Below are 12,574 nucleotides of genomic sequence, written 5' to 3'. Positions count from 1 at the left end.
TTATTAATTTTCCCCTTCAAAAATTCACAAAACCAAAAAAAAAAAAAAAAGGGTCGCAGCGAATACCAAAATTCTGCCGGGGTAACTCCAGCCAATCCTGTTGCCTGCTTCGAAGCAGACAACGATACAGACGGCACCTGACGGTGACGGTGCCTCCCTAACGGTTTCCGTTACCCCTATCTCACGCATCTCGATGCAAACTTCTTCTATTCAGCCAACACTTGGCCGTTATCCTTGACGACGTCCCCGACAATTCAGACCCATTGCCGTTACGAGCGCCGTCCGGTTAACTGGCTCTGCTGTTAAATATCCTAACCACGGTTTGTGCTGTGTCTGGTAGGAAGGGAGAGAGGGAGACACACAGAGTCGCCAATACACGCGAAACGAGCTGCCCAGCGACCTTTATGTTCTGTATAATAAGACGCGCGCCAAGTGGTTTTGGTTATTCTTTGTGACGCCGTTTCCTGGATTCCTTGGAGAAAGCTTTGCAATCTTGGAATGCTTTGGAGGGTGGGAGGGAGAGAGAACGCGACCTTCATTTCTGACTCGAGAATCACTTCAGCATTAGTGGCTTTGGGAGCTGCCTGTGCGGTTTGGTAACGATTGCTGCGAGTATTGCCGGGTTTGCGTTACTCTTCCGGCGGAGATCGTTACGCTGTGTGTAAAGCGTGATTGTGGATTTCAAGAGTCGGAGCTGTTCTGATTGTTGATAAATTGTTGTCTAACGGTTCTTCCCGATTGTTTTATAGCGCCTTTAAGTGTGATGGTTGTGAACATATAATGAGGATTCAGATTTGTTAAAAGGATTGCTTGACCTCTTTGACTCTTTGTTGTTGACGTGTGAGTTGAGTGATGTTGAATCGTGGAGGGTCTTTTTCGATGTCTTCGGCTGAAGGTGAGAATCAGATGGTTCTTGCTTTTCTTTCTTTGGATTCTTCGGTCAGTTTATAGAAATAAACCATCAAGTTTGGCTTCCTTTTGCGGTCTGTTAAGCAGGTAGTTGTGGAGGGGATGATCTGTATGAAGAACTATGGAAGGCCTGCGCAGGACCTCTTGTCGACGTTCCTCGGGCCGGCGAGAGGGTGTTTTATTTTCCACAAGGACACATGGAGCAAGTAAGTTACTTTGATAACTTCTTCTATTTCTGATCCTTTCTGTTTTGTTTTAGAAGGGTAGACTTTTAACCCACCTATTTTTTTCTTCCTGAGGTGGATATGCCTCCATTAATTTGCGTTTAAAATTGAAATTGCCTTCGTATTTATCTTGGAGCTGTAAGAATGTCATAAACTTGGTTTAAGTCTATTTTTCTTTTTTCAAAATTTACTTTTTTCCCTCTGCTGTAGTTGGAGGCATCAACAAATCAAGAACTCAACCATCGGATTCCGGTGTTCAACCTTCCCTCAAAGATCCTTTGCCGTGTAGTGAACGTTCATCTGTTGGTAATTTTCTTCCTGGACCTCCTCCTTTTATCTCTTTCCCTGAAAATACTATTTCTTTTTCGTTTTTTTTTGGTGACAGAAAATACTATTTCTGTTTACTGAGAAAATGGTCATTTGAATTCTGGAGTACTAGGTATACAATGTGTAGTTATAGGTGCCATGTTTTAAACTTCATAGCACCTGTTATTTATACATCAATTAAATTTTATTACTTAGATAATGGATTGGAAGTGAAAACTTACCTTAAACTTTCATATGTTTAGGCTGAACAAGAAACTGACGAGGTTTACGCACAAATTACTCTGGTGCCAGAATCCAATGTAAGGATGTAGCTGCCTTTTTTCTGATTTCAAAAATTTTCGTGGACAACCTTAGATTCTTTCTACTATTGCTTAGATTCTAATGGAACAAATATGTTAGCAAAATGAGCCTACTAGCCCAGATCCATGCCCTGCCGAACCTCCAAGGCCAGCAGTTCACTCATTCAGCAAGGTTTTGACGGCATCTGATACAAGCACCCATGGTGGATTCTCTGTTCTCAGAAAACACGCCACTGAATGCCTTCCTCCGCTGGTAAGGACTCTTGAAATGGTCCAATTTCATCATGGCTTCTACTTCCTACTTCCGGATCGTTGTCTTAATGACATTACCATGCATGGATTTCATTTAGGACATGTCCCAACCAACTCCTACTCAGGAATTGGTTGCCAAAGATCTTCACGGTTACGAGTGGCGCTTTAAGCATATATTCAGAGGTAAAGGGCTTGAGTAGATTTATAATCTAGTCCTTGTAATTAAACATTCGGGTTGCCCCTTTTTTTTTGTTTTGGGTGAAATTTGGTTGCCTAATTTTGTTTTCATTAATGTTTACGTTTGCCTCCAGGTCAGCCTCGTAGACATTTGCTCACAACTGGATGGAGTACTTTTGTTACTTCGAAGAGATTAGTTGCTGGAGATACCTTCGTGTTTTTAAGGTTCATTTGCTGCTTTCCTTTTTCATGGTTATATCATTACATAGCTCAGAAATCTTGTATATGGCAGAATCCTTATTATCTATTCAACTGTACAAACCTTAGCTTAAATAAGATCTTGTAATATTTATATAGAGGGTTCAGTGGAGAATTACGTGTTGGAGTGAGGCGTCATGCTCGTCAGCAGAGTAGCATGCCATCATCCGTAATTTCCAGTCAGAGTATGCACCTAGGAGTTCTTGCAACTGCCTCTCATGCCGTTGCAACCCAAACTCTTTTTGTTGTCTACTATAAACCAAGGTAGATTTTTTGCCTGCTCCAAGAACAAGATTTGTCTAAGTATTAGATATTTGGGGATGATTCTTGATATAGGATTTTTATTTGATTATCTTAAATTTATTTTATCAGGACAAGTCAATTTATCATAAGCGTAAACAAGTTTCTGGAGGCTATCAACAATAAGTTTACTGTTGGTATGAGGTTCAAGATGAGGTTTGAAGGGGATGAGTCTCCTGAAACTGACAAGAGGTACTAAATTTACTGTTGTAGTTTGTTGCCCTCATCTTTTTTCATGGAGATTCTAATACTTGGTTGATTAGATTTTCGGGCACTATTATTGGGGTGGAAGATATTTCTCCTCACTGGGTAAATTCGAGCTGGCGATCACTCAAGGTATTTTCTGCTGTCACTTTGAAGTTGTTTGCCTTCATATCTGGAGTGATTGTGTCATTAATCATATCTACTTTTCTTTCTATTGTGGTACAGGTTCAGTGGGATGAACCTGCAGCTGTTCCAAGACCAGATAAGGTTTCACCATGGGAAGTGGAACCTTTTCTGGCTCCCGTTACTTCATCTTCAGTTCAACCTCCCGTTGTGAAGACCAAGCGACCTCGGCCACCCAGTGAAATTCCAGATCTTGGTGAGAACTGATTTTGTTTAACTCTTCTCAATTCTTATAGAGATTGCGTAAATTTCTCTTGACCTCTACGTTGTGATTACAAACTAGACACAACTTCCACTGCCTCTGCCTTCTGGAATTCTGAGCTGATGCAACCTGATATTAACCGACTCGGAGCTATGGCTGAAAGCAATAGGAGTGAAAATTCTGGCATGTGGCATCACAATCAAGCTGAAATGAATAGTAAAAGCAGCAGCAACACTCCTTCAAGAAATCAAACAGAAGGGAGTTGGCTGTCGTCTCCCCATTCAACCGGTCCTCCGCAACTGTTGCAGGACACAACAGATGATGGCAAGAGCGTCTCTGCTTGGCCTGTTCACTCAGTTCATTCAACCACTCACTTGTTGCGACAGAACAATGATCATCTGCTTGAACAAGCTGGCAAGGAGAATAAAGTTGAGATTGCTACAAGCTGTCGGTTGTTTGGGATTGATCTTATTGGTCATTCCCAAAATTCAACTGCGATGGAGAAGGCACCTACACATGCAGCTGGTATACTTAATGGCCCTTCTGAAAGTCATGTCAATGCCTTGTCTGGAACTGATTCAGACCATAAGTATAACATCTCACGGGCTTCCCATGAGGGAAAACAAGAACAGCTGCAAGTAAAGGAGACTCAGAGCAAGCAAATATGTTCCAGAAGTCGCACCAAGGTTTCAAATGCAGATTACTTATATTGATAATAATTTCAATATTTTGTGGTTAGTAAAAAATTCTGATGCTTTCCGCTGGTGTTCCAAACCTGCAAAAGGTTCAAATGCAGGGGGTCACAGTGGGTCGTGCTGTGGACTTGGCCATTTTGGATGGTTATGATCAACTTATAGACGAGTTGGAGGAGATGTTTGACATAAAAGGACAACTTAAAGATAGGAAGAAATGGGAAATTGTCTTCACTGATGACGAAGGGGATATGATGCTTGTGGGTGATGATCCATGGCCGTGAGTATTCCTCTGAATATAATCTTAATCTTATGTCTCGGATCTTTATACTGCTTAGCATATTATACACAATAATGCAAACCTCTCACAATGCTAATATCTTCCTGTTGAATGCTGTTACTTTCTTGCAGTGAATTCTGTAATATGGTCAGAAGAATCTTCATTTGTTCCAGCCAGGATGTGAAGAGGATGAGTGCGGGAAGCAAATTGCCTATTTCATCAATGGAAGGTGATGGGACTGTAATAAGTGGGAGCACAGCTGAAACCTGAAACTAATGTTGATCTTTGTTTGGTCTCTGTTGTTGTAGTTCTTTGTGGGAAGGGAGTTGATTTATTTAGACGTAGGAAATTTGTAATTTCGACATGAAGGACATTGGCAAATTGAAGCTCAAGTTTTAGTGCTACTCGAGACTCCAGGCATGATGGGACTTTTAAGATCTGAAATAATAAAGTGCGTTTGTGGGAGAAAGCAAATGTAGGCTTTAGTGTCTGTGAAATATGCATGTTCATGTTAATTCTTATGATAATGATGGCCGGGAGAATGTGAATCCTAGCTGGTCAAAGGTCTATCTTCCATAGGGCAAGTCTAACCTGGTCTGGTGGATGTTTATTGCTGTGGTTTGAAGTTTGACATATGGTTGGGATCATTCAACCTGAATGGTCAAGGTCACGCTCAACAAACATTAAGCCTTGCGCCATCTCCCTCCCTCTACCCGGTGTAGGTGTAGGTGTAGGTGTAGGTGGCAACCAGGTTATGGTTTTTGTTGTAAACTGATGTCTCTTCAATTTGAAACTTTTTTTTGAGAGAAAACTGGATACTATATTAACCGACAGAAATACACACAGAAACAGACCCTGAAAACCAAGCTAAATACGGCCCTACCTGAGGTCTTTCATCACTTCCGCCCCTCGAATAAAAGGTTGTTGAATTTGAAACTTCCATTTCTGTTTAAGCGTGGGTTCGTGGCTTTGTGCCTTTAAATCGGTTTTTGCCCCATCTTTCGGAATCCCTAAGAAATTGATCAATATTTTTCTTCTAATGATGCAGCAGCACCCAAAAATCAAAACAAACTATTTACGAGTTTTTGGGTCTAGTAACACTGCTTCTGAAGTTTATGGTTTGACAGGGTTGGTGTTGTTCATTAGAACTGCGACATTGCAGGATTAAGCTATAAACCATACGAGAACCTGGATGCTCATTTTCCTGTTATGCATGGGTTTTAGTTAACCAATTGATCACATTGTCAGAATGTTTTGTGGTTGAAAGATTTGTTGCCGCCATGTCCAAAGGCTCTGCCGCCATAATTAATGCGTCAGCGCAAATAGAGGGAAATATTATGCGGCTGCCCCTCCCAGCCCACTCCTAGTTCTTAGAGAGAAGGGCCTATGAATCCATCATCCGTCCCTCAACTTTGTCTTTTATCTAATCTCATGTAATTAATTGAAAATGAGTATGCATTATTAAGTAAGGTCTTTATCGTGTCTAGGGGTAGGGCATAGGTTATGTGAGGAGGGTGCTTTTCAGGAAGGCTGCCATGTCCGAGAGAGACAGGGCAGCCTCGTCCATCGTTATCACCATTCTCACTGCTTCCCCTGCCTTCGGTTTCACCTCTGCAACGTCCCATCTTATAGCTACCAAATCCCAACGCTCGACACCTTCTTTTCTTTTTATAATTGCCTTTTGGGGCAATTTCATCATGTGAATAAATACTAATTAAAAATTTAAACAACTCAACTTTTCCTGTTCCAAAATTCATATTTTCTCATATACAATCCATTAATCCTTTATACAAATAATATTTTGTGTGAATTATTTTTTTATAACTTTTTTGTGCAATTCATCATTCAATTAATTTTTCAACTAAGGATTTATTTCTAGTCTCCCCTATCATCATTCAAATTTTGAATTTTTTTATAATTTAAAATGTTTTGATGCTTATTAGTTGTAATTAAATGAGTTTTTTTGAAACTAATTTGGGTTTCCCTACCGACTAAACAAACATGGAGGGCCTTCTCTCTACTTTACATAATCTCATTATGTTTTTCAACTTTTATTTTATAGCATATCAATTAATCATGACTTTTAACTATCATATCAAATAGTTCCTCGGTTCTAATTATAAGAGCTAGTTGACTAATTTGAGGAGATTAAAAAATAAGTTAAGTTAGTTATTTGTAATAAATAGGTGTTGTCTTTTCTAAAATATCCTTACTAATCAAGTGTGTTTGCTAAACTACTATTATTAGAAGGACTATCTTAAAAAAAATGCACAAACATTAGAGACAAAGTAAATTGGGATTTTATATTTATGATCAAAATAAAAGTTAAATAAGATATTATATTAAAGACCGAAAGTAGTAGTTCAACAGTCATATATAACGTCTTATGATTCTGGCTTCCAAAAGTTGCGCGTGAGAATCGGGAAGCTCATGATTAGAGACTATGATTTCATTACTTCTCAAAGACGCTAATCCCAAGGCATTTTTTAGTTAAAGCGTGCCCATTCCTGATACAAAACCTCGTACCTGCGCCTGCTCCTTGAAATATGTTTTGATTCACAATCTACACATTAAATCAATAACGAACAAAATTTTTAGGGACTCAGTTATATTTTTTAGGAATTAGTGTGAGGGACTGGGTTAAAAATGAATTAAATTTGAAGGACTAAAAAAAAATAATTTTTACTGTTTTTTTCCTCCTTTGAAACATATACCCACTGTGATCTCTTTTATAATGGACCAATAACTAATTATTAAGGATAAAAAATATAATTAAGATTAAGTGGGTAAATAAATATGCTGAAAATTAAAAAAATGTCTAAAATTTTAACCAATTTTATTCATTTTTGCCTCATTAGCTACCTTTTATATCACTCCATTAATTGTTATTTACCCGCTGACTTTATTTCTCCTCACAAGTAAGTGTATTTTAAAAATAAAACATATTTATTTATATACTTATTTGGTTGTTTGTTTCTTATATAAAAACCAGAGTCCAGACTCCAGAGGGAATAACAATTGACCTCATTAATAAATAATCTTTTTTAATGAGGTTATAAAAGAAAAATTTTAAATGTTTACACTGGCAATAAGTTGTTTATTATAAATATGATAAAAAAATCCTTTAAAAAAAATTCTATTTTTGAGTTATACAAAAAAAAAAAACCACCAAAAGGAGACGGGAAACACCAAGCTACATGCAAATAGAAAATATAATGTCGCGAAATAATAGTAATAATCAATAATTAGCAATTCAATAATTCATTATACAACATTTGCTAGCTCAAGGGAGTAGAGAAAACAGTGATTGAAATTGGGTGAACAAGTCTGGCCCCAAAAAAATTGGGTGAACGGGAAGAAACACCAAAAAGGGTCAGAACTGGGCTTGACGGGATGCTCTTCTTTGCCGGCTTCATTCAACTGCACTTCTCAATTTTGAGTAATTCCAATTCCAATTTGGTGACGATGAGAGGCAGGGGCTCAAAAGGGAAAACAGAGGAGTTGGTTTATTTGATGAACTATGCATGCATGGAGGCTTATAAATATGAAGAGGTTGAGAAATGTGAGGAATTGAAAGAGACATTAGGTAACAATATATATTTCCTCCTCTTTTTTTTTTTTTTTTTGGAATTACAATGGCAGACACTTACAATCTAAAGTTACAAGTTGCAACAAACCCGTGACATTTCGCTTACAAAGAAAAACTTACATATCACCAAGCTACTAAGCCATCACCACTGCAATATGTGTCGTTATTAGTTGGAAGAAGCAGAAGCAGAAGCAGAAGCAGCTTCGTCCGCAAGAGGAGGAGGTGGAGGAAGGGGTGGTGGATTCAGAAACTTGGTGGGAGGAATGATACAACATCTGCACAGTGGGCAAGTGGAGTGTGAATGGAGCCAATGGTAAATGCAATCTCTGTGAAACACATGCTTGCACTGAGGGATCTGTAATACGTCTTCTTTCATCTCAAATTCTCCCAGACACACACAACATCTGTTTCACCAAATTAGCTCACCTCAGAACAACATCATATGCAATCATTTAATCATTTACATTACATTACAAACACACACACCCAAATAACGTCTTCTTGTCCTCTTTTTTCATTGTTAATTTGTTTGTTTGGGAGGTTTTTCTAGGGTAAAGTAATATCCTGTGCCATAATGTTATCTCCTAATTGCATCCAATATTCTAATTTTATTTATGATGTATTTAATATTCTAATGTTATTGTTTGGTTGCACCCAACATCCCTTGATGTTATTTTTTGTTACATACAATACACTAATCTTATTTGTGATGCATACAATAACTTAGTGTTAATTTTTTTTGGTGCACCCATGATGTTATTTTTCTAGTCACGTCCAACACCCTAATTTTATTCTCGGTTTAAGGTTTTGGATAAACTAGAAGAAATAACATAAGAAAAGGATGTTTGATGCAACTAGAAAATAGCATTAGAGTGCTACATACCACCTCCGTTTATTAATATAAGAGTTAGTTTGACTTTTAATATGGTTTTAGATATAAGATCCTGATTTATTTTGTCTCTTATATTTATTTATTTTTTCTCCTAAAGTACTTATTATAGTGGTTGCATGTGTTAAATGTTTTATCAAATGTTAAAGCTAGCACATTTAATTAGCAAGGGTATTTTAAGGAAGATAGCACCTATTTATTACAAATAACTAATTTAACAAACTTCTTTTTACTTATTTAAATTAGTCAACTGACTCTTACATTAAAGACCGGAAGTAATATTACTTTATTTATTTTTTATATCCACAAGTTCTACGGAGGAGGATTCTTTATTCCACTTAGGTCACATTCAGACAGGTTGATCTTTTCTTTCGTCCGCTGAAACCCAAGAGATGTCATTGTTCATATATTCCACTTATCTTTTTTTTAATTTCCTTTTGCTGTAGCTCTTTTTGTGAAAATAGTAGATGCCGTAAATGTGAGATTCTGATGGAAAAAGAAAATAAGAAAAAGAGAGAAAGAAATTGAGAATTCAATTGAAGATACTGTTAATTAATGTTTTCGCATCTTTCAAAGAGCAACGGTTCCTAATAACATCGATCGAACTAATCTCAAAGACATGTCTCCTCCATTAGACATCATATCAAGGGCTTTCAATCAATTCTATGCATGCGATAGGATATCACAAGAAGCATCTAGCTGGTGTTCATGCTGTTTTAGCGCCAATAGCAAAAGAAGAACAGGAATCTATCAAGGAAGATAAACAAAGAAAAGAGAAGAAAGTTAAGATTGGAAACACTCACTGTGAATCTTTTTCTTTTAATTCTTCATCAAATAAAACTTTTGGAAGAGTGTCGAGGAACTGAAGCGTCAGATCCAAGCGACAAGGCTGCCAAAACAATATAGGGAGATTGAGGCACCAATATATGAATTGAAATCCCCAGAATTGAGTAAAGGCATATGTATAGAGATACAAATGATATAACAGAGAGAAAGAGGGATGAAGAGTGAGACTTACGGTGGAATGATAGGTAGTTGAAGGAGCAGTGGTGGGAAGAAAGTGGGGAGGGGAAGAGAGAGAGGAAGCTCTGCGCTTGAGGTAGAACAAATAAAACAAGAGAAAGAGAATGATGGAAAATAGGATTGGAATTGAGAAAATGAAGGCCTGATATAGTTTTAACTGAAGTTCTTGTGGATACAGATTTGGAGATGTGGTTGGAGTTTGAGGGACAGCCATTGTGATTCCTACTTCTCTCACTTTACCTACTCAATACTCATCATCATCATCATCTTCCTCTTCATATATTCCGCTTCTGCTATTCTTGTTTCTCTGTCTTTTGACACAAAAAAATGCTGCGACGATTTCAGAAGAACGGCACAAGTTCATGTATCTAAAATCCTTGCTGGGATCAATTATTTAATTCAATGATGTAATTGCCTGCTGGTAGCAAGTAGAATAGTTTGATGGATGGTACAAATTCTGTTCTTTTTCAAATGATGGAACATGTTCATGACCCTCCACTTAGAAATGGACCCTCACCCCTCTTTGTATTTTAAGCCCAGTTGTCTTGATTCTATCACCAGGGGCCCAATTATTTTACCACATTCTCTCAGTGCTAACTGTCTCACAAAATCTTGCTTTCTGATTATTTATTATTATACAGATAAGAAAGGATACTATTAAAAATTCCGTATGTATCCCACAAAAATCTTTGTTACTACTAATTTTTCCAAAAAAAAAAAATCATTGCTACTGCTAAAAGGGAGAGAGAGTGATTGTTGGGTACCATACACATCTAATTTTTTGTTTTGATTTCAGGGTATGCTTGTTTGTCAAACACGCCTGTCGTTATCATTATCGTACAAATTTAGTCCTCCAGCCCATAATTATAAGTGATCATATTACTTCTCCGATTATTAATATAAGACCTAATTACTGAGTTGATTTTGATCCTAAATATAAGACCCATTTATTATATTTATTAATTTTTTTTAAATTACCCATACGAACATTCTCTCAACCATAATTAAGTAGAAGATTGAGGGAGAATATTAAGAAAGATGATTATAGTGTTTTAGAAAAAACATGTCATATTTTTTATAATTAACTAATTTACCTAACTTCCTTAATCCAATCAAATTAATTAAATAAGTCTTATATTAATAACGGGAAGAGTATTTAATTAGTGATCTTATAAGACGATTAATTAGCGTGGACCATTACTGATTATAATAAACAAAGAACTTATCCTTCTCTCCCGCTTGGTGAGGAAGTGGAGAACAATAAGACATATTGCTCCAGTAACTTTGCACTGAAAAGTAGGCTTAGGATGCAGCATTAAACCTTACGTTTAATTGACAAGAGCTTTCTGTAACCCGAATAAAAGCTAACGAGCCCCCTTTCGCAATGTTTACTTGTTTGGGTTCCAGAAGAATAACCAAGAGGAAAACATAAGACAAAAATATCAGATCTCATCTTTCAGACTTTAGCTCCATGTTACATAAGGAATATAACCATGTTAACGAGATTAAAAACGATCTCAGAAAGTTCATCAAGTTGCATGGGGGATTTTCGAGAGAGATATAAAGTTGCTTGATGTGTGAACTTTCTCCTAAAAAAGAAAAGGCTTTCGGCTTCTTAATTGCTACAGAGATCTTTTTATATGATTTTACCTCGGGCCGCCTAATTCCAACTGAGGTAGTTACAAAATTGGTGCAACTTTTGCTTCCTCGACATCTTGTGAAGAATCAAGGTTGGACTTGGATATCTATCCTACTGTTGTTAGTGGATGCGGAAGCATCTCTCCCACGCGCGCACATACAAAGTGGGGTTGGGGATTGGGATCAGATCCAAAACTCCAACGTCACATCATACTCACAGCTATCTTATTTGTCACATTTATTTTATCAAAGTGCCCCAACTTTCACCGCACTTGCAATCCCCAGAAATAACAGCTTCCACATTTACATGTATCACATGTTGAATTGCTGATCGTAACTGCGAAACAAAAATAATGAGGTGGGACAATGCGTTCATACATTCAAAGGTAACAATCCCAGTTATGCGGATAATGGTATACAACATGAAAAGCCAATGATTGTAAAGAAAAAACCATTTTGGAGGCATCTATTATTTTTATTAATTTTTAATTTGATATTTAGATATTTTTCTCTCTTAATTAAATACCGTAATTTTACTTTATTAGCATAATTAACTTTTATAATTAACAGTACAAATAGAGCGATGTTAACAGATTAAAATTAGCATATTTAATTAAGGAAAAAAAATACAAAGATACCGAGTTAAAAATCGATGACGTGATTTTTTTTTTCCGAATTTTAATTTGGAAAAATTACGTACAGGTCCCACAGAAGGCAATTTATTACTCTGAGGTCCCATGAAATGTCAAAATCACTGACAGGTCCCAAGGGACCTCAGAGTAATATTTTCGATTTGTAAAATGACATTACTGCCCCTCATATTCCATATTCACATTTACTCTGTCATTGCGATTTACAACCTAACAGCGACTATTAACAACCCAATGAGAGGGCGTTAACAACCCTAGCAGTATCCGTTAACAACTTACTTTATAAAATCATATAACCTCCACATAAGAGTAAATTATAACCAAATAGTATAATACAACAAACTTAACACTAAAATGGGAAGCTTTTTGATTCATTAAGAATTTTAACTAGATCCAATAGGATTATAGTAATATTTTAATGCGAAGATCCATTTACAACCTTAAACAACGACTATAACAACTGAATAAGAGGGTATTA

At 36.8% G+C, this 12,574-nt stretch overlaps 2 protein-coding genes across 4 annotated transcripts; one reads left to right on the top strand and one right to left on the bottom strand.

Annotated features, from left to right (window-relative positions):
• Positions 1–295: 295 nt before the first annotated feature.
• On the top strand, positions 296–4,870 carry LOC114731670 (auxin response factor 9). Of its 3 annotated transcripts, none has more exons than XM_028918891.1 (14): positions 296–895; positions 997–1,115; positions 1,344–1,439; positions 1,703–1,759; positions 1,860–2,012; positions 2,110–2,194; positions 2,323–2,413; positions 2,546–2,710; positions 2,819–2,938; positions 3,010–3,082; positions 3,176–3,329; positions 3,423–4,021; positions 4,120–4,307; positions 4,439–4,870. In XM_028918891.1, the coding sequence occupies exons 1-14, from the start codon at positions 853–855 to the stop codon at positions 4,575–4,577; spliced, it is 2,082 nt and encodes a 693-aa protein (XP_028774724.1). In that variant the 5' UTR covers positions 296–852; the 3' UTR covers positions 4,578–4,870. The 3 variants fall into 3 exon arrangements, with proteins under 3 accessions (XP_028774724.1, XP_028774722.1, XP_028774723.1); XM_028918889.1 differs by having other exon boundaries at positions 300–895; positions 3,417–4,021; XM_028918890.1 differs by having other exon boundaries at positions 300–899; positions 1,001–1,115; positions 3,417–4,021.
• Positions 4,871–7,667: 2,797 nt separating this feature from the next.
• On the bottom strand, positions 7,668–10,229 carry LOC114731669 (probable E3 ubiquitin-protein ligase RHA4A). Its single transcript, XM_028918888.1, has 3 exons — positions 9,804–10,229; positions 9,589–9,674; positions 7,668–8,300 (listed from the first exon to the last, which is right to left on the bottom strand). Exons 1-3 carry the CDS (start codon positions 10,020–10,022, stop codon positions 8,063–8,065), a joined length of 543 nt encoding a protein of 180 aa, XP_028774721.1. The 5' UTR covers positions 10,023–10,229; the 3' UTR covers positions 7,668–8,062.
• Between the last annotated feature and the right edge of the window lie 2,345 nt (positions 10,230–12,574).

The sequence above is a fragment of the Neltuma alba genome, unplaced genomic scaffold (assembly GCF_004799145.2).
Source record: "Neltuma alba isolate B1F8T4 unplaced genomic scaffold, ASM479914v2 tig00012840_pilon, whole genome shotgun sequence".
Taxonomy (NCBI): Eukaryota; Viridiplantae; Streptophyta; class Magnoliopsida; order Fabales; family Fabaceae; genus Neltuma; species Neltuma alba.
Note: the sequence above shows the minus strand (reverse complement) of the source record. Positions and strands in the feature narration are given on the sequence as shown.